The following is a 20,396-nucleotide window of genomic DNA, read 5'->3' on the forward strand; positions in this document are numbered from 1 at the left end:
CACCGCTACTCCTTCCTACTCACCCCTGTTAACTGCAGACAGTGTCAGTGTCAGGCTCTGGGCTTGTCCTCGGTGTAGAGGCAGCGGTGTTACTGCCCAGGAGTGTGTTCCCGGTGGGCTTAGGTCCCTATTTGAACATAAATATTGAGGCACTGTCTGCCCGGTAGATCCCTAGAAACGAGGAGACCTGGTTTCAGTCTGCCTCTGAGTTGCTGTGTTGTGTGTGGCATCGCTGCCCTGGCTGACCTTGGGCAAGGTGTTCGCCCTTTGAAGGCTCCCTTTTCGTTGTCTGTCACGTGAAGGCTTTGGGCAAGGTGGCCGATTTCAATAAGCTGATGCTCAGGAGACGGCGGGAGAACTCACATTTCAGTGAACAGAAGGTTTAGGCAGCTTTTCTGCTGGGGGTTCACACGTAGATACACCTGGCTCACTCTGGGAAGGTAATTTGGTCAGGTCTCCTTGATGACAAGACAACACCAAATTTCGGGGTCTGTTCTTCTCTCTTCCAGATGCCAGTATGGACAGAATAGCCTATGATGCTCGTCCCCACCCACCACTTCCGAGACATTGAGCGGAAGCCAGAATACCTCCAGCCGGAGAAGTGCGTCCCACCTCCCTACCCTGGCCCTGTGGGAACCATGTGGTTTATCCGTGACGGCTGTGGCATCGCCTGTGCCGTTGTCACCTGGTTTCTGGTCCTGTATGCGGAGTTTGTGGTCCTCTTTGTCATGCTGATCCCATCTCGGGACTACGTGTACAGTGTCATCAACGGGATTGTGTTCAACCTGCTGGCCTTCTTGGCCCTGGCCTCCCACGGCCGGGCTATGCTGACGGACCCCGTGAGTATGTCTGGGCTGATTTGGACCACAGCCCACACTCTCCTCTGGCCCTGGCGTGCCCGCCACCTGCATGTTCCCCCTGACCTCGGGAATGTGGAGAACCGGTGGACCAGGGCTGGGGTGGCACCATCTGTGCCACAGCCCATCGGTCTTGGTGAATGAGACTCTACGTACATGTGCGTTAGCGGAGCCTGCAGTGGGAGGGGTTCGGTGCAGGGGAAGCCTCGCCTCTAGTTAGAAAGGCGCAGCCACATAACTATGGCGCCTGGGGCCAGGTGATCGGAGGGGAGAGCATGGGGGGGGTTGGGTCAGGATAGAGCTTCGCAGCCAGGACAGGACTGGAGCTCGGTGGATTTGAGATCAAAGCCATAGCCAGCTCCAGGCACCTGCACGGAAATGGCCTTCACTTTGTTTGGGCAAGGCCCGCCTTTTCCTGAAAAGCTGGACGAACCTGTTTTGGGCCGCAGCAAGTGCCTCCTGATGAAAGTCTGTGGGGAGAGCGGTGACTTAGCTAAGCATACATACCCAGCTGTGCCAGTGGCTGTTGAATGTCGTTAGCTGCTACTAAATCCTTCGATGCTGTTTGTTATCTTGAATGGGGAAAGCGCAAGTGTGTTATTTGATAAAGACCTCCTGCGGCTTCATTGTTTAGGGGGGGTGAGCGTTTAAATTAAGGCAGGGAGAGCACCCGCAGATTCACCTTCTGTGCGCCCCAAGGAAAGCTCAGTAAGATCTGGGCGCTGAGCGAGCTCCCTTCTCCAAGGGCTCCATTGCTTGCTGGGTCAGGTGGTGGATTGTTAGCCCGTCCCAAGGGAAAGCAGCTTCCCCAGCTCAGTTACATGTCAGCAACCAGTCCAGACAGCGCCCCTTCTCACGCACGCACGTGCCTGGGGAGCTGACGCACACCTGCGGGCAGGGCGGGGCCTGTGGGCCCAGAGCTAATGCCGCTTATAGGATCACCTGAAGGAGATGAAGTACCTGGTTACAATCGGAAATGTCCCAAAACTCAAGGGTATAAAAGTTTTCCCAACAGCATCAACTTGGCCCTACCAGAAACAAGTTAAGGGCTCATTCAGAAATGTTTATGATGCCCTTGCTGTTGGGGACCCAGGCATAAAAGATATTGTTTTGCTCACCATATCGCTTAATTTCTATGAAGCCCCAGGCACTATTCCTACCTCAGGTGCCCACTGTCTAGAAGAGAAGGTGGGTGAGGCTACTACTGTGTGGTTAGGTTCCTGGAATTGGATGTAGCTGTAATTTGCTGTGACAAACGGAAACATGGCTTGCTAAGGAAGAATAAGTGGGGGAGGGGGGGTTAACCAATCCCAGCAGGCAGGGGTGGCTGCCTGGAGGAGGTGGTGCCAGGCCCGTTTTTATCAGAGTGGTGTACGTGGGCAGGGGAGGTGGAGGGCATAGGGCAGGAAGACACTGAGGACCTTCCAGGCAGAGGGAGTAGCCTGCACAGACCCGGGAATGCAGGAGTGGGGGCTCCTCCAGGCAGCCAGGAGCACTCGTGGTGGGGACTTAGGAGGAGAATGGGTGTGCGCTGGTGTGTGGGTGGGCAAGCTGAGGGGCAGTCTGGGGCCCCTGAGGACGTTACGCAAAAGAGTGAGGGGATCCGTTGTCACTTTCCAAGGGTCACTCTGGCAGCAGTTGAGGAGGAGCCCTGGGGGCTGATGGCGGGGACACAATGAATGGCATGTTTATTGGGGGAGAGGTTTACTATTCTGAGGTTCCATTCTGAGCAGTGGATACTGCAGTGAGCAGACAGACCGAATCCCTGCCCTCTGGAAGCTCACATCCTCACGGGGTCAGGCAGCAAGAGGTGACTGAACTGGGTGATTTCAGAAAGTGACAACAGCTGTAAAGACAATGAAGCCATGTGATCAGGGATGTGCTGGTGACTGCTGGGCTAAGGGAGACTACTTTAGATCAAGGTGGCCTGCGAAGTCCTCGCTGAGGCGGGACCATTTCAGCTGAGACCCGAGCAGCATGAAGTTGCTAGTCAGGCAAATGAAAACCTGAGGGCAGAGCCTTCCAGGAAGAGGACAGAGGAAGTAAAGGCCCAGAGGTGGGAGTCTGAGAAACAGGTCAGGTGACCGAAGCACAGTGAGTGGGGACCGAGGGGCTAGAAGAAGTGGGGCGGGCTGCAGAAGCCAGATCGCGCAGGGCCTGATGGACAGAATAGCTGGTGTTTATTTTAAATGCATTGGGAAGCCATCAGAGAGGCATGATGTGACCATGCCTTGTGGTTTGATGGGGGGCAAATAAAAGCAGGCAGATGAGAGGTATTGCAGTGGTCCAACAAGACGTCTGGCTCAGACCAAGGTGGGAGCGGTGAAGCTGGAGAGGAGTCTATTTTAAGCCACTGATTAGTATATTTTAAGGAGTATATTTTAAGCCACTAATTCTCAAGCCTGGCTGCACATTAGAACCCCTTGGGGAGCTTTGAAAAAGTACGGATGACTGGGCTGTGCCCCCACCCCCAGGGACTACTCTAATTGGCCTGGGGCGGGACCCTGGGTATTGGGATGCTTTAAAGCTCCCATGAGTCTCTCAGGCTCATCCCTGAGACCTGCTGTTCAGGAGAGCTGACAGAATGGAGAGGAGTCGGAGTGCCTTCCAGAGCCTTCTTGGCTTGAGCAGCTGGGGAATGGCTGGTGCCATTTATTGAATGGTAGAATCTGGGGAAAGTAGATTTTGGAAAAGAGATCAAGGCTTTTGTTCTGGCCAAACTGTGTCTATATTACATGTAAGCAGAGGTGCCAGGTGGGCAGCAGACAGCCAGCCAGGTCTGGGGCTGGTGGAGGGTTTGGATCAGAGAGTGCAGCGTAGGGGTGATTGGTTTCTAGAAGACGTGTGAATCGGGGAGCACTGTGGTATGTTGCTTGGCTTCTACCCCAGATGAGTGACAGCCGTAGACTGTATCCCAAAAGCCAGTCAACTTCTCATAGGTGTGTTTTGCTGGTGGCCCCAAAGAAAACTGGGCACAAAAATGACGCGCCTGTCAAATAATCTACCATTGTTAAGGGGGGCAACTCAAAGCATGTCCTGTAGACAGGCCGCACCTCTGGCAGGCCACCACCTGCCTCCCCCCACTCCCAGCATGTGGCATCCTATGCAAAACCCCGTAGGTAAACAAAGAGAGGGGGAGCTGCAGCAGCGAGAACACCAGGGGCTCCCTGGGCTTCCAAGGAGCAGAGGTGGGAGCCCAGGTCTCACACTGAAAGCAGATGGGTTAGGGGTTCCTTACCGACGCTGCCGGGGGTGGGGGGGGGTGTTCTGTTTTTAAAACGGTGTCACTGCAGGGTTCTGCCGGGGGTGTGGGGGGGTGTTCTGTTTTTAAAACGGTGTCACTGCAGGGTTCTAAGGAGTTCCCTAATAGGATTATAATGTTTGTATGTAACTGTCAGAAAACGTTACATCCTAAGGTTATAAACCATGTATAACAATGTATATACATTGTCTATCATTTCAGTTTGCTAGTATTACTAGTAAACAAAAAAAAAGATCTAATAGTCTCTCTCAAATAGTTACTGTACCACTTCCAGCTTTGAGATTCTTACTCCGAATGCAACCCACAGCTTTCTGGGCCATTTAGCCAGCATTTAGTAAATGGGTTCATGTAATAAACGGGTCCACACAGAGCAGGAAAAGGAAGTGGGAAATGACTGACAAATGTGTAAGCAGGCGAAGCTCCCCTTGGAGAAATGGGACAAAAGGGCCGGGCCTGTAAGGAAAGGGGAGGAGACAGGGGCAGGTGCCTCACTCGGCAGGTGGGCTGGCCTGGAGGAGGCAGGAGCGAGGGCAGGAGCACCGCTCAGACGGGGGTTGGATCTCAGTGTGCCCTCCCCTTGCCTGCTCTGAGGTTGTGTAATTCATCAGAGGGGTGTTCTGTGTTCCTGAAACACTTCAGACGTTTGGAGGACTGGAGTGGTCCCACTGGCCGGGAGGAGGCAGCCTCTTGAAAGCAGCCTGCACTCACAAACCCTTATCTTGGTACCCCTCTCTCTCCTTTTCTCCCTCCCCCAGTCTCGCCATTTGTCTTTTCCGGTTACAAATACAGTTTTATTCCTCATCCTCTGAACTCCCGTAGGACTCCTGAGGGAGTCCCTTTAAATCTCAGATCTGGGACAATGTCTTTGTCCCAGAAGATGCTGAAAGCTGAGAGCCATCGCATGTTTCTTTTTGTCCTGATGGCCCGGAAGCTCAAAGCCAAGAACTACGCAAGTAGAGCAATTGTGCAAACCCTTGTGAGCTGCACTTTTTACCCCTCCTTTCTTTGGACTTAATAATTTATTAACCTCATTGTAAATTATCTCGACTCTGAGATTTGAGAAAAGGAGGACTATAAATCAATGATTTAACCACATTGCTAAGGAAAAGAAAATCTGCCTGTCTGCCTGCCGCTGCCCCTGTCCTGCGGACACCTTGCCGTGAAGACTCCACACGACTGTCTCAGACACACCGCTGCAGGCCACTGATTTTAGTGTCAGCGGCCAAACTCATGTGGGGAACCCATTGGGGCTCATGCCAGCGTGCCGTTGGTACTCCCTTCTGGAGTCTCACTCAGTGACCTTATTGAGCACACACTGTAGAAACCACGTGGCAAGCATTTGCTGGGGCCAGTCCCATGGCAGCATGATGTCAGGCCCCCAGGAACACGGAGGAATAGACGCTGGGTAATGGGCCAGGGGCCGGGGCAGCGAGAGCAGCGCCGTGCCCGTCTTGCCCAAAGGTGCCGCACAGTCCCTGCGTGCGGTCCAGGGACTGGCCTCGCCTCGGGGTTCATTTGAGTAGGGTGCTGCGTTCTCCCTTGTGCCAGGTGACTTCTCGTACCTGCCATTGAGCCACTTAACAAATGCCAACCGAAAAACCTGGCTCCACAGAGAGGAGAGGGGCCAGTTGGGGGTTACCTGCCTTCTACCTGTGTGTGGAGGAGACAGGTGGCCTGTGACACGGGCCTGGGGCTGGGCATCACGTTCTGGTGGGACCATGAGAGCAAGAGCTTCTGCCTGGACCAGCAGGTGGCACATGCCTTGATCCCATGACCCCGAAACAATTTCAGCAAGTTTCATCCTTGTTGACAGAAACGAATGGCAAAGCTGAGTCCTTGGCACCGTCGGCGTTTCTCTGGAACCTGTCTGCATTGCTTCCCATTGTGTGTTTTTTGCATTGTCCTGTCATCCTAGACACTCACTGAAACGGGCCTTATTATCATCCTAGGCCTGTTTCAATCACGTTAGTGGGGTGATACAGTTGTTGGCAGGAAAATGGTGTTACAGCATCAAGGTCCTGAAAAAAAAGTCCTCTTCAAGTCACTTATAAAAATATCTGATAAATACATAAGCTGTGTTCTGGAAGAGCACAGGTTATAGACTTGGATTGCTTGGGTCTGTAATCTGGTTCCGCCTCTTACTAGCCATATGATCCTGGGAAGTTGCTTAATTTCTCCGCTTTAGTTACCTCATCTATGAAATGAGGAATAGCATAGTCTCTACCTCAAAGGTTTATTGTCAGAATTAACTGGCAAAATACAGTAAAGCACTTGGAACTGTGCCTGGCGTATAAGCACTCAATAAATGTCTGTTGTGTCACTATTATTCCGCTCGGATTTATTGACTGCAGGCTCCATGCCAGGCCCTGGGCTATCCACTGGGCAGCACGTTGAAAGGCATCTTCTCTGTCCTCCAGGAATTTATAGTTGTGTAGGAGAGACTAATTAAATGGATAATTAAATGATAGTTGTTATACGACAAATACAGGTCGTGGTAGCACAAAGGCCAGGTGACGGGCCTGACCTGGGAGTGGCCTGGGCACTGAAAAAAGGCAGAGGAGGTGACCTCAGTGGGTTGTGGTTTGGGAGTTCCTGGCAGGCTGGAGGGAGGTGCTAATGCGGGGTCGCTGAGGGCTCACCCCCAGAAAGCACGGTGCCACTGGGAAGTACACAAGACGGACTGTCTAGAGCAGGAGGTGACAGTGACTTGGTGGTCCAGGGCTAGATCGTGGACCTTCTCTGAGCCCTGCCCAGGAGCTTGGAGTCTGGGCCAGGTGAAGGCCCGAGGGAGCCTGCGAAGGCTGTTAGGCAAGGAGAATAACAAGATCAGATTCATGTTTTAGAAAGCTTACTCTGGAATGTAGTGGGGAGAAGGAACGGAGGTGGGGCTGCAGGATGCGAGGGAGAGCGCGACTGAAGGCAGGGAGAGCTAGGAGATTCTCTGTCCCTGGGGCACACGCAGTGGAGCTGAATGCAGGCCATGACGTGGAGTGGAGGACATGCGATTCTAGGCCCGGTTGGGGCCAAATTAACACGGTGAAGTAGGTGAGGTTGTGGGGCAGAGGGGCAGAAGATTTGGGGGTGACTGCTGGACTTGTGCCGGGGCTGACAGGATAGATGGGTGTGCCATGGGCCAGGGAAGTGGGGATAGGAGAGACAGTTTGGGGAGAAGGTAATGGGTTGGGTTCTAGAATATTTAATTTGGGGGGTTGGTTTTAATGCCTTTTGAACAATCAGGTGGAATTATCTGCAACTCCAAAAGAGGTCCGAGTTGGAGTTGGCAACTGTACATCAGCACTGATGGGCAGGTTCGCAAGAGAAGGGGAGACATGGAGATCCAGAGAGTGACAGGGAGGAGGGACTGGGGTCCGTGACGAGATTCCAGGGAGATGACAGCTGAGCATCAACCTTTGGATTGGACGGACCACAGGGCGTTAGTTAGCTGCTCAGTGACCTGGTGAGAGCAGTGCTCTGGCTTGGAGGCCACAGGTGCCAGTGAGCAGCGACCTAGAGTAAATGTGAGGTGAGCAGAGACAGACACAACTTCAAGGAGCTTAGCTCTGATGGGGAGGGAGAGCGCGGAGTCTGCTAGGAGCCCGAGGGGACAGCTCTGAGGTGATGGTGTGGGGCCCCTGAGCCCTAGTCCTCCAAGATGGCGGGCACCTGTGGGTCTAGGAACCGGGCAGGGAGATGAAGACTGGGAGGGGGTTTACGCTGAGTTTCTCTCAAACAAAAATGCAAGTGAGGAGGGATCGAGGGAGGTACTGGAAGTTTGGGCTAGCCCCTGAGGGGAATGGTTTCAACTCCCTCCCCTGGATTCAAATGGATCCCACTAGGGCCCAATAAATATTTTAGAAGCGTACGTATGAGCGTCTCTGGATCTATGGATTTTTTTAAATGTTTTTAGCTTACCACATGTACAGAGAAAAGACTGGGAGAATATACTCCGAAATGCTAATAGTACTTACCTCTGGGTGATAGAATCAAAGGCTGGGTTTTTTTCCCTTTTAGTTTTCTCATCTGCATGTTTTTTAAATCATGAATGAGTATTACTTTGGAAATGAAGGGGAGGGAGAGTCAGTAATTTGAACCCACCAAGCTGCAGTAACGTGCTTGGAGCCACCCCTGTGAGACATAGAAGAATGGGGGGAGGGGGTGATTCTCAGCACTGCAAGCCTGACCTGATGACAGTGGCAGATGTCTCAGCCAGCCTTCCGACTCCCTGCCTTCGGACAGAACAAAATTCGCTACCATGAACTAGTAACAGGAAGCTCTGTCTTCGGTGGAGATGAGCCCATCTTTAAAAAAAGAAAGAAGACGTCTCCGGCAGAGACTGGCAAGTGCCTGTGTCACGGCATCCTGGCTCAGGGGCTGGCCCTGGCGGTCTCTGGCTCTGAGAGATGGGCCCCCCGGGGAAGATGGGGTCTTACCTGGATGGGAATGGGCCTGCCTGGACACTTATGCAAATGGTCACACTGGGGGGCCAGCTCTTAGAAAGGCTGAGCTGTTCCAAGATGCCCCCTCTCCGATGTGGTGTGCCATAGCAGGTGACAATGAGGGTACCACAGGAGAGCCCCGCTTGCCCTTTGCAGTGCAGGGGTTTCCTCCCAGAGTCCTTTATGTGGGGCCTCCTGAGGTTTACAGCAAATTCTGGTGGCTGGGACCTTAAACACTGGACGGCGGGGGTGAGGAGAGCCCACCCTGGGCCTGCTTTTAGGAAAACTCAGCCCCATTGCTTCGTCTCCTTGGGAATGATGTTCCTTAATGCTTTGGCCTTGTACATGTGACAATAGTGATTTCTGGTTTTGTGGCTTCAGGATCCATAAGAGGTCACACAGTTGCCTGAACTCAATGACTGTTTACATTAAAGAGAATGAGAATAAAGCCCTCTGGGCTTTTTGTAGGAAGGACCCTGTCGTCTGCCTGGGCCAGTGCCATCCCCAAGCCCCCTTTCAAACCCGCTCGCCTGAGTGGGCTGGGCCCTGCCTTGTCGTTGTGAGTCAGACCTCCACCTTGACCCTTCTGGTCCTCAGGGGGCTCCCTCAGCTGTCTCAAGATGGGACAGCCATAGCATTTAGGTTACAAACTTCAGGACAGTTGGTCATATTCCTACTGGATAGCTCCTTCCTGAGGTATAATTTTTCGCTTGCATTTTTAATGAGTTTTTTTCTTATTGTAAAAGCCACATGTTCATACTAGAACATTTAGGAAATATAGTCGAGACAATAAAAATTACCTGTGATTCTAGGTGAGATAACCATTAATACTCTTGCGCATACCTGTGTCTTTTTATATCTGGAAATATATAAAATTTGTACCAAAATGGGCTTATATGCTACATACTGTTTGGAAATCTGCTCTTCCCTTTAACAGTCTATCATCGGCGTTTCCCATGTCAGTAGCTGTGTCCTTTCATGGCCCATTTAGTGTCAAAACTGTATCCTAAGCGGCCCTGTACAGACCATGTAATCTTTGCCTCCCTAAGTATGTTTGCTTTTAAATTTTGTCATGGGGTTTTCTGGCATCTGACTGCATTTTGCAGTCCAGATTATTATTATTTTTTTCCTACTTCTTTTTTGACCTTTTAGAAAAAATTGTAATGAACCACCTCAGACAGTTGAAAGGATACAATGAATACCGCCCGTGCGTTCACCCTGGCCCTGCCTTAGGCATATTTTTTGTCAATAGAATTCTTCAGTGTTTTGACATTTCTGAACACAGAGTCCATATGTCGGATGAACGTGTCCTACCCCTGTGTGTGTCACTGCCGCTTTCCAGTGACCGTGTCCGCTGTGGAATGTCAGAGCTGATGGGAACCCTCGCCCAACCCTGACGCCTTCCCTCCTCCTTACAGGGGGCAGTGCCCAAAGGAAACGCCACTAAAGAGTTCATCGAGAGTTTACAGCTGAAGCCCGGGCAGGTGGTGTACAAGTGCCCCAAATGCTGCAGCATCAAGCCCGACCGAGCCCACCACTGCAGGTACGCGCGTCCCCACACACACTCCCCCACGGGTGCCTTCGGCGGCCGGGCTCCGAGTGCCCCTGCTCTGGGCACCGAGGGACCACCGTCAGGCTCCCTCCCAATCCCCATGAGCTTGCTGTCTACCAACGCGATACCCGTCTCATACCTGGCACAGGACCCGGGGGCCAGGGCCAGGCCCGGGACGTCTCTGCCTTTGTTTCCAAATGTGTGGTAATCCTGCTGTCCCCCCACCGCAGCTTTCTTACTTCAGGGCGGTCACGTGAGACGGAACATTAGAAAACCATTCTCTGGGGGTCTGGAACTTGACTCATGGAAGAGGCAGGCCCTGTCCCCTTAAGCTTCATAGGGAAGTGAAGGGTCATCCTTGAATGAAGGCTTTTCTTTGCAGCAAAACTTCAAGAGGTTGTGACAATTGTAGAATTCAGGCAAAAAAGCCATTTCCCCCCACCTTATCTGTGACGATTTTTCCCTTTTGGTTTTCAGATTTCTTTGAAGACAGCTAGCTAAAAATTGCACTTTATCGTTACAAGGGAACTTGAAATGCGTGATCACAGAAATACAAACATGTCGCTTGGTCCCTTTGTCAGACTGGTGTGTGTTTGGGGTGGGGAGAGGCTGTGGAGGAATGAACTGTCTCCCGGTGCCAGGTCACCCTTGCCAGTCTGCGGCTGGGGGAACATTCAGGTCTTGTGACAGATCCGAGCGACTGAGGGGGACAGTGCTGTGTGGGTTTCACTGCCCAGCTCTTGGAGGAGAGCGGTCAGCCTCCAGCATCCAGATCCCATGGTCAGCCCCCGAGCACACGCTGTGTCCCAGGCACCGCAGCTCACCGGGCCTCACCAGCAGCCCTCTTATCTTTGTCCCCACGGTCACTGTAGGAGACGGCCGTGCTGTAGGACTGACTCCTAGATGAGGACTTGAGGCTCAGAGGGGTTAAGTGGGTCTTTCCCCTGCCCTCCCTGCGCCCTCGGCTGCCCCCGCTGCCTGGCATTTTCCTCACCACCTCCCCCTCACCTCGCATCTCGGGATGGTCCGAGGGAGGTGTCTGAGTGCCAGTAAACACAGCAGCTTGAGCACAACAGCGCTGCTGACTCAGATGAACTTGACTGGGGCTGCCTGCTTTGCCTCTTTCTGAGTCAGGAAACGTATGCTGACAACTGCTCCTTTGTGGTGGCTTGCGGTGGCCCATGCCATCTGGGGACCCAACAGCTTTGGACAAGCAGAATCCCCAGCACCCCAAACAGAACTGGGTTTGTGACTGGTTGAGCCAAGAGGCCTGCTGCCTGGTTAGAGGATGCTGGTGTCGGTCTCACCTGCCCAGGTGAAGGCACGTGTGCACACGCGTGTGCTTGCGTCCAGCTGCTCAGGTCCGCTCCTCCCACTAGTCTATGGAATTTAAAACTCTCCAATCCCTGAGCTCAGGTGGGCACCACAGACACTTCCTGAACTTGAACCTGTAGGCGTTCCTTCCAGCCCGGTGGTATGTGGGTGGGTCCTCCTTCCGAGGAGAGGCACTCTGCAACCACAGGCTGCTTTTTCCTGGTATTGAGGACCATGGAAGCATGTGGAAATTCTGCAGGGAGGGGGCTGTTTATGGTAATGTGGACAGCCAAGGTGTGAAGCATATGTGTTAGGTTCTTGCACATGGAGGCGGAGAACCCTCCTGACCTTGGCAAAGCCTCACTGCCCACAAACTCCCACACTGAGGCCGAGTCAGTCATGGACTGCTTAGGGCTCTGCCAGATGCTTGTTTTGTCTTTCTCGTCGCCGTGACTACTGATAAAATGTGTATAGCACTGGCATTGTTGTTAAAGCATTTTATATATGTTATCTCTAACCCTGAGAGGCGTCAGAGCTAGTCCTGCAGAGGGTGGTCCAGAGAAGCTAAGCTTCTTTGTCCGGAGCCCACAGTGGGGATCTGAGAGCAGTGTTCTGTCCACTACACTCGCCTGCCCTGCCTCCCCCAGAGCGTTCCTGAGCGGGGGGCCAGGACGTGGCAGGTGCCTCTGGTGCTTATAACCTGAATCATAGCAACTGAGGTGTGAGATGAAAACACCACTTGGTACCACTTGGCACCTTCTGGCTTCGCCTCTCCCGCTCCCTGCTGGGCTGCAGCCTGATGTGGGGCCCATTTTCCAGGCTTGCTGTTTCCCCATCTGCAGAGTCTGAGCCTTCACTCAGCTGACCCTTGCTAAGCAGGGGGGCCCTGGGCTGTAGCGGTGGGTTAGACATGGCCCTGACCCACGGGCCTCCCACCGGGCAGGGCAGGTGCACTTGTCCATCATGATACAGTGCCCCTGGAGGGAGAGACACGGGGCCCTCATGGACATGGCCACATCTCCGTGGTGGGCCATCACCCAGGGTGGACAAGGGGGCCTGTGCCAGCTCCTCTGGGGCTGGTCCAGGGACCCTCGTGCCCGGAGAGGAGCCACAGGCGCAAGCGAGCCGGACGCACGTGAGCCGGTGGGCTTAGCGGGCTGCACCAAGCTGCGGGCCTGAGAAGTGGTGGGGAACCGGGCGACTGGAGGGCCAACAGCCTCCCGCTTCTAAAACGATGATTTAAAATCAGAAGGGGCCTCAGACCCTGAAGGCAGGGACGCCTCTGTTTCAGACACTTGTCTCTGCAGTGACTGTTACCGCATGCGTGGGACCAGCTGCCGGGCCCCAGGAGCTCAGCGACCCACAGCACCTCGCACGTGAGACAGTGGAGTTGATGTCAGAGAGGAGTATGGGGAGGGGGCTGGTGACTGGGAAGGAAAGGGCAAGGAGGAACCTCAGAGAAGGTGCTGAGAGCAGAGAAGCGGCCCTCTGGGAGGGAGCCTGCCTTGGCCGCTGTGCTTGGGCTGCTCTGCAGCCCGGGAGGGGACACTGCTGACCCCCTGCCCACCGTGCCATGGGGGCTGGCTCAGAAGTGACTGGCTGCCCATTGGGGTGTCAGGGGTTGTGGGAGGCCCACAGTTTTCCTTCCTCCTCATGACAGATGGTTCCTGAGGTGAACCATTTCGGTAGGATGTGGGCAGTTCACCCCCCTGGCCTGGAGCCTGCTTCTGAACAGCTCCGTAAGCCAGGGTGCCATGTTGGCATTTCGTGTCTTTGCAAACAGGAAATAGACCAGCACTCTGGACCGACTTTTTGCAGCTCTCAGTGGGTTGGACTCACTTTTCCCTGCTCCCTGAAGGATGAGTAGTTTTCTGCTTTGGCTGCCTGGTGAGACTTAGCCTGTGAAACGCAGCTTCCCAGGGTCACGCCTGGTCTCTGCAGAGGGGCTGGGAGGAGAGCAAAGGACGATCGGCCGAGAGAGCTTGTGTCGACTCTTGGGCACCTTTCAGAGGGCACCTCTCTGCTGCTGACCAAACACTGCCCCAGAGCACCCACTTGAAACCCCTTTTAGAAATAAGTGCGGACGGAAGAGAAACTACTCAAGAGCCTGAACAGGGAGGTGGTTACCCTCAGGAGTTTGTTCTCTGGACAGGGAGGGGGCTGAGAGCCGACTTCCTCGGGAAGGACAGGCAAGAAAGGGCAGCCGAGGGCACCTCCATGGCGGGGAGCAGGGGCCTGGCGGCTGAGGCCCAGGGTGCAGGGAGCATCGCTCTTTACTGTCTGCCTGTTGGGACCTTTCAATTGTATACCGAGAACAAGCCACCAACTAAAACATGTATTGTATGTTATTCATGTGTGTTGTTTAAGTTGGTAACACACATACGGGGAGAGACACTGGGCAATGGAGTTGCTGGTACCTGTCGCTGTACCTCCTCCATGTCCCTTTCATGCCTCCCTTGCTTCCCCTGCCCTCCTGGCCCCAAGGAGGCTCTGGAGCTGGGCCAGCCTTTCCCAGATGTGCCCATCTGTGATGTGTTAGCGAGGTCCTTTGAAGTTGTTGAGAAGAACAAGGGTGGAGCCCAGGATGACTCCGTCGCTCGTCTGAGCCAGGCCCAATGTCTGCTCTCCGTTTTTCCTGTGTCAGTACTTCCTTATCTCCTATGGATGGGGAACCTGAGGCTCGGAGCTTGGCCAGTCTGACCAGGCAGCACAGCAGACCCAGGTCTGCCTGGCCATCCAAGCTCATGCAGTGCTTAGAAAAGGCCACACCTCCTCCTGGGGTGTGGGGAGCCCTGCAGCTCAGAATCGGGGCAGGGGCCCTCGCAGTGGAGCCCTCCTTCGGTGTAGTCTGTGCCCCTGGCCTGGAGTCTGGGGACAGCTCATCCCCACACCCACAGGCGCCCCTCTCGCACCTTCCTGCCCTGTCAGTCAGTGACCAGAGCTCAGCAAGCTGCCTGTGTGAACTGAAACCGCTTCTCCCCCAAGCAGGGCCACCCACCATAGCCCACTGCGCACTTGAAGAACCTGAGCTAAAGTTAGTCATGGAAGCTAGTGGGAAGAAGAGCTGGTGGGAACTAAGGAACTTTCGAAAAAGAAATCTAATTGCATTATTTCCAAGCTTATACTTCTTGTATTTTAAACTGTTTTGAACTAATAATGCCCCCAAGATCAGTGAACTGGAAAGGGAACAGTTTTGATGGCCAATCTGTTGGAAGATGAGTCTTTCTAAACTTGAGCTTTGGGAAGAGTTGCTTTTGAGCCCCCGATTACCCTTGTACTTTTCTTTCATACCATTTGTGTGTTGTCCAAAAAGGGGTGGGGAGGGTGTTTGCTATCAATTAAGCTTGAGACTGTCCAAAAATGATCCCAACAACAAGATAGTAATTTACAAATTAATTACATCATCTGATCAACACTTAAGCTCAAATGACTTTTTTGCCTTTTTTGGCTAAGTGGATGTTATCTTAGAGCCAAAAGGTTCTTGGAGGGGGGCTTCCGCCACCCTGAGACGGTCTGCACTTCACCCAGCTCTGAACTCTTGTAACGCTCCCTCCATCAGCCACGCCCACCCTGGAAGCTTCTGCAGAGAAGCTCCACCCAGCTGGGAAGTTCCACCCACCCCTCAGCTTTTGGTCTTTTGGGGAAATTGGAAGCAGCTGTTTGCTGTATCCTCTCTCATCCTGTCACGTTTTTGAAACTGCTTCTTCCTTGTGTCCTCTCAACAAACCAAATCCTCTGCTCAGCGTTACCTCAGGAGAGGAGCCTTTCTTGGCCATGTCAGTTCCCCCCCACTTTTATGTTAAACAAAATGAGAGGCCTTGGAGGGGAATGACTGTCCCCCTCTTTGGAATGACTGTGATCCTGGGGGCCCTAACACTGCCCCCCAAGCCTCTTGCAACACGCACCCAGCAAACACCAGCGGTGCCTGAGGTGGCCACTCGTGGTGTGGAGAGGCGCTGGGTCTGGGCTGCCGCCGCGAGGAGACCCTGAAACACACCTCCTGTGGCCTCTTTCAGTGTCTGTAAGCGGTGCATTCGGAAGATGGACCACCACTGTCCCTGGGTCAATAACTGCGTGGGCGAGAACAACCAGAAGTACTTCGTCCTGTTTACAGTAAGTCAGCTGCCCAATTCTGCCCCACCCCCTGAAGCAGTGGGGCGCTTTGTTCCCCCAAATCCCCAGCACTCACAGTGGCCTCTGCTGCTGTTCCCAATACTGCCTGGCCCTGTAGACCGCCACCTGTCTGCCCGGCTCTCCTTGGCTCAACAAGGGCCTGTCTATCCCTACGCCCTTCGCTTGAGCATCTAGAAAATTGGGTCAAATTGATTAGCTCTAAGCAAGGGCCATGTTCTGGGCACCCATTCCCAGGGTCCAGTCTAAGGAGCTAAAAGAAGGCAGTTTGGGTGATGACCACTAGCCCTCCCCAAGCTGCAGGTGGGTGTGGGGGGGTGTTTGGTGTGAGGGCTGGAAGGGCTGTGGGCTCTCAGCACCTGACTTTTCAAGTGAGAAGAAGCAGCTTGGTGGAGCACGCCAGGGCAGCCCAGGTCGCCCTGGTGATGGCCCCTTGCCACTTGCTTCTGTTCTTGTTCCACGCGCTCCCGCTGAGTGGCTGCTCACCTCAGGCCCAAGGCTGGGAGCGGGGAGCTGAGTGGGGCGTTCTGAGCACCCCGTCCGGGGAGACTCCACGGTCAGAAGGTTCTCACAACAATGGCGCCTGCGCTGCCTTCCTGTTTCAGATGTACATAGCTCTCATTTCCTTGCACGCCCTCATCATGGTGGGATTCCACTTCCTGCATTGCTTTGAAGAAGACTGGACAAGTGAGTATGCGCCGGGCATCCCCGCTGCTCGGGGGGGTGTGACTCGAGCGGGGCGGGCTCTTTGTTTCTGTCACGGTGCCAGGAGCCCCCTCATTTGCTAGGTCTCCTGCAAGGCTCTGGAGTGACAAGGGCAGCATCAGCAGAGGCCCGAGTCCCACCTCAGGACAAAAAGCAGCCCCGTAAAGTCAGGGCCACAGGTAACGCAGTGGGCTGGGCAGAGCCTCTCGCCTGAGGTGCCCGGGGGGAACCAGGCCCCAGGGAGGAGGCGCACGTGGGTAGTGGGCGCCCTGCCCGGACAGGAGAACTTTTGTTTCCATGTCTTTCAGCAAAGCACTTTATTCAAAGGTCATTTTATTCCAATCTTGCAGAAATCCTTTTCTAATTTTTTGGCTAGGATGTGGAGGGGTTTTTTTGTTAACTTGTTTTTTGTGGTGGTGGTTTTTTTAACTGCTGCATCACCAGTTTACATGAAGACTTGGGCAGTGATGAGAGTGCCACAGATTGTCGATGAGGCGGAAGGCCTGTGTCTTTGGAACGGAGTTGACGGCCATTTTCGTAATGCCCACTCAGAGCCAAGCATGACCCACTGGGCTTTTTGAGCAGTGCCTGATTTTGACCTTGTAACAAGCCTGCAGGGGGGGAGAGGTGCTCCCAACATTGCAGATGACGAAGCCCGGGCTCACAGAGGCTGAGCTAGTTCCTGAGCGCACATAGCTAAGGAGGCCTGCGACCCAAGCCTCAGGTGGAGCAGGGGCTTCCAGCCCGGTCTGGGCAACTCCAGTGCCCGGCGTGTTCTCCATCATCTGTGCTCAAGACTCCTGATGGAGGAGGCTTGAGGCACCCAGTCATGGCCGCTAGGCAGGGAAAGTACAGCACAGTCCCCAAAGTTGGCCGTATATGACAGTTACTACCCTCACTGTTCAGCCCTGCATGAGCCGTGGGGCCGTCCAGCTTGTGTAAGAAGCGGCGGAGGACTGTCCCCCACATGAGGGCACTGAGAGGGCAGCGTAGGAGCGGAAGGAGGGAGCAAGGCGCCTCCCTCCGGGGAGCACCCCCATGTGCTGGGGCGAGGCCAAACCGTGCCGATGTTCCCTGAGGAATTCTCAGTCATTGCACTGCACAGAAGGACGAACTAAAGCTCAGGGCCCGGGGTCTTTTGCTGTCAGCAGTGCTCCAAGGCTGGTTGTGCAGCAGGGACCCAAACACAGTCCTCGCCCTCCCAGAGCTGGAGGTGTCATGGGAGAGCCAGGTAGCACGCAAGCACAGAAAGGACAGGTGATTCCACAATGCATGGGACAGGAAAGTCACAGGGGCCAGGACAGAACAGTAGTGGGGACATCGGAGTGAGAGCTTGGGCAGGAGTCGGTGCCAGGACCCCCAGCCCGCCGTGTCTGCCTGACCACAGAGCCCGAGCCAGGCAGGCAGCTGCCACACCTGTGGCCACCCAACCAAGCCCTGCCCAGCAAGGACCCACAAAAGGGACCATCTTTGTGGAACTTGTTAAGTTCCGAGGGAAATATGAGAAGAAGGCTTTGCCACGAGGTGTTCCTTACTCTGTCAGTTCCACCCAGTCAGTGCTGAGATCCCAGAGTTGGGGGCTGGGTTCCAGGTTTGACCTTCTTTGTGCCTCTTGACTTTCCTGTGAAGGAGCCAGCAGGGCAGCTCCAGGGGCCACTTACTCCCTGAGTTCCCGGAGCCCCGTGAAGCCTGACCGCCGCCCAGGGTCAGCACCCCCAGCCAGGGAGGCAGGCCTGAGCGCTGGAGCAGAGACGCACGGACAGCCCGGGCCTGCAGGCTCAGCTGTCAGGCTGTCAGTGGGGGAAGACCCCACGGGTCTGGGTGTGCTGCCAGCGCCATCGGCGGGGCCCCCATCTCCCCGTGTGGGCCGCATTCTCCCAGGGGCTTCCTGAGAAGCTGCCTTGATGGCGGGGAGCCAGAGAAGGGGCTCTGTCCTGCTCCCCCCACCATCTCCCACAGCACCTCTGCTTTTCTCTTCAGTAGGTTAGGTTTCTGATTTAGACTTTGTTCAGACAAATTATTCCACTGCTTTAAACAAAATCACATCTAGTCAAACCTTGCTGCTCCCCATTGGAGGGGCTGGAGGCCTGGAGAGGGACAAGGACTTGCCTGGGGTCACGCCCCGATCAGCATGGGCTGCACAGGAATCTCAGGGCCAGGACTGGACAGAGGCCCCTACACCTGTGCCACCTCAGTGCGCTCTCTGAGGACAGGAGGGCCTCCCCGTGGCGTCGCCGGGCCTTCGTGCCTCAGCCCTGGAGTACAGACATCACAGGCTGGGGGGGAAGAGACGGTGCACAAGACCTGTCAGGGTGGCTCCCCTGGGGGCTGTGCAGCCAGGCGTAGGGCAGGGTGGCCCCCAGGAGGCCCCAAGGCCTGCAGGGCTGGGGGCAGCGGGCAGCGGGCCTCTGCCCTGAGCCCCACGTGTCTCCTCCCTTGCAGAGTGCAGCTCCTTCTCGCCGCCCACCACGGTGATCCTCCTCATCCTGCTGTGCTTCGAGGGGCTGCTGTTCCTCATCTTCACGTCGGTGATGTTCGGGACCCAGGTGCACTCCATCTGCACAGACGAGACGGTGAGCGGCCGGCCTGCCCACCACCTCCGCCCCTGGGGTTGCGGGGGGACCCGGGGCCGGTGTTGCTAGTTGGGGGGCTGCTTGCAGGCCAGACCTGGGAGCCCATGGCCAGGCCCCGGTGTGCAGGGCACATTCCCCCGTTTGCAGTGACACTGGATCTTCACACACAAGTCCTCCTCCTTGGGGCTGGCCGGGCAGGTCACACGAGGAATGGGCCAGCAGCCTTGGTGAAGGGTTCCCTTTGCCACAAGTCCTTCCGTCCTCCCACTGTGGTTCTGTCTGTATGCAGCTCTGTGTCGGGCACTCTGCTGGCCACTGGGACACCCTTCGAATCCAGGGCCACAAGCCTGGAGACGGTGGTGGACAAAGGGTCCCATAACCCAGCTGGCACAGGCAGGGTCAGCTTCCCAGAGGAGGTGACTTCATGACTAGGTCCTGAGGGTGGAGTCAGGAGACACCCCTGCCTTGAGCCCCCAGATCAGTGGGCTCAAGGTCACCTGGCCTCTTAGTCACCTCTGCTCGGCCCAGCTCTGGTCCTCGCCTGTTGCCATTTCCCTGCCCCTTCCTTCCGCTTACAGCTCCTTCTCTGGGGGCGTCAAAGCTACCAAGCTGGGCTGGACAGGAGTCCGCTGCCCTGGGGCCACTGCCACCACCCCCCAACGTTTTTAAGGTGTCCCAGTGCCTCAAGGTGGTCAGTCCATGGCTGTGATGTGGGCGTTTCTTCCCCTTTTGGCTTTGGGGTCAAAGGAAGGGGCAGAGTCATGAGGTCATGAATCCGTCCTGGCTTCTGGAGGTCCCCTGAGATGGCAGCTCTCAGCGATCGTCAAGGGCCCCTGTGGGGGCACTCCAGGCCTGTTGGGTAGTCAGCTTTAGATGGAGACTTACAGGAAGACAGTCCGAGCCTCTGCTGCTGAGGCCCCCTCCCCTGTGGGTGTGGAATGTCAGCGTGCAGAGGAGGACGGTGCTCCCAGCTGCCAAGGCACCATCATTTGCATCTGCGGCAATTCCCAACGATTTAGGAGGTTGGGTGGCTCTCAGCAACTTTTTCCTTTTGTAAGAAATAACGTCATTGTGAAAGAGTTTCTGTAAAAATAGTCGCCAGTGGTGTAGATCCAGCTGTGTATGCAAGCAGTAAACATGACCCACTTCTCCGTGTAAGACCTGCAGGGAACCACAGGTGACTGTCCAGCCTCCCCTGCTGTTGGGGTGCTGCCAGGCCACACAGGCCGGGGTCTGGGGAGCCCGAAGGAGAGCTTGCGGCACTGGCCCTGGCAGTTCTTCCCCCCAAGGCCCAGAGGGAGTCGTGTTGGAAAGGAAGGGAGGGCCCCACAGCTCATGGGAAGCGGCGCCTTCCCCTCACCTCTGTCCTTCCCAGGCCCCCAGGCTGTGACCAGAGACCCAGACTGGGCTGTCCCCTCAGGCCCCATCCCTGCCCCCCCACCTCACCAGAGACCACAGCAGGCAGATCCCTGGCCACTGACCAGCTCCATCGGAAGAAGGGAGAAGTGGGGGACCAGCTTTCTCCGCCAGCCCCCATTTTTTCTATGAGACTTAGCCGGGGGAGCG

At 55.1% G+C, this 20,396-nt stretch overlaps 1 protein-coding gene across 4 annotated transcripts in view; it reads left to right on the forward strand.

Annotated features, from left to right (window-relative positions):
• The first annotated feature begins 483 nt into the window (after nt 1-483).
• Nucleotides 484-20,396, forward strand: part of ZDHHC3 (zDHHC palmitoyltransferase 3) — a 28,722-nt gene continuing 8,809 nt past the window's right edge. For 2 of the 4 annotated variants that reach the window (XM_019632995.1, XM_019633002.1), the window contains exons 1-6: nt 484-839; nt 9,974-10,098; nt 15,438-15,534; nt 16,158-16,239; nt 16,341-16,436; nt 18,700-18,830. In XM_019632995.1, the coding sequence (XP_019488540.1) occupies nt 534-839; nt 9,974-10,098; nt 15,438-15,534; nt 16,158-16,239; nt 16,341-16,436; nt 18,700-18,830 (837 nt within the window). In that variant the 5' untranslated portion in view covers nt 484-533. The remainder of the gene's footprint in view (nt 840-9,973; nt 10,099-15,437; nt 15,535-16,157; nt 16,240-16,340; nt 16,437-18,699; nt 18,831-20,396) is intronic. The other 2 variants (XM_019633010.1, XM_019633020.1) reach the window with 2 other exon arrangements.

This window comes from Hipposideros armiger, unplaced genomic scaffold (genome assembly GCF_001890085.2).
Source record: "Hipposideros armiger isolate ML-2016 unplaced genomic scaffold, ASM189008v1 scaffold_18, whole genome shotgun sequence".
Classification (NCBI taxonomy): domain Eukaryota; kingdom Metazoa; phylum Chordata; class Mammalia; order Chiroptera; family Hipposideridae; genus Hipposideros; species Hipposideros armiger.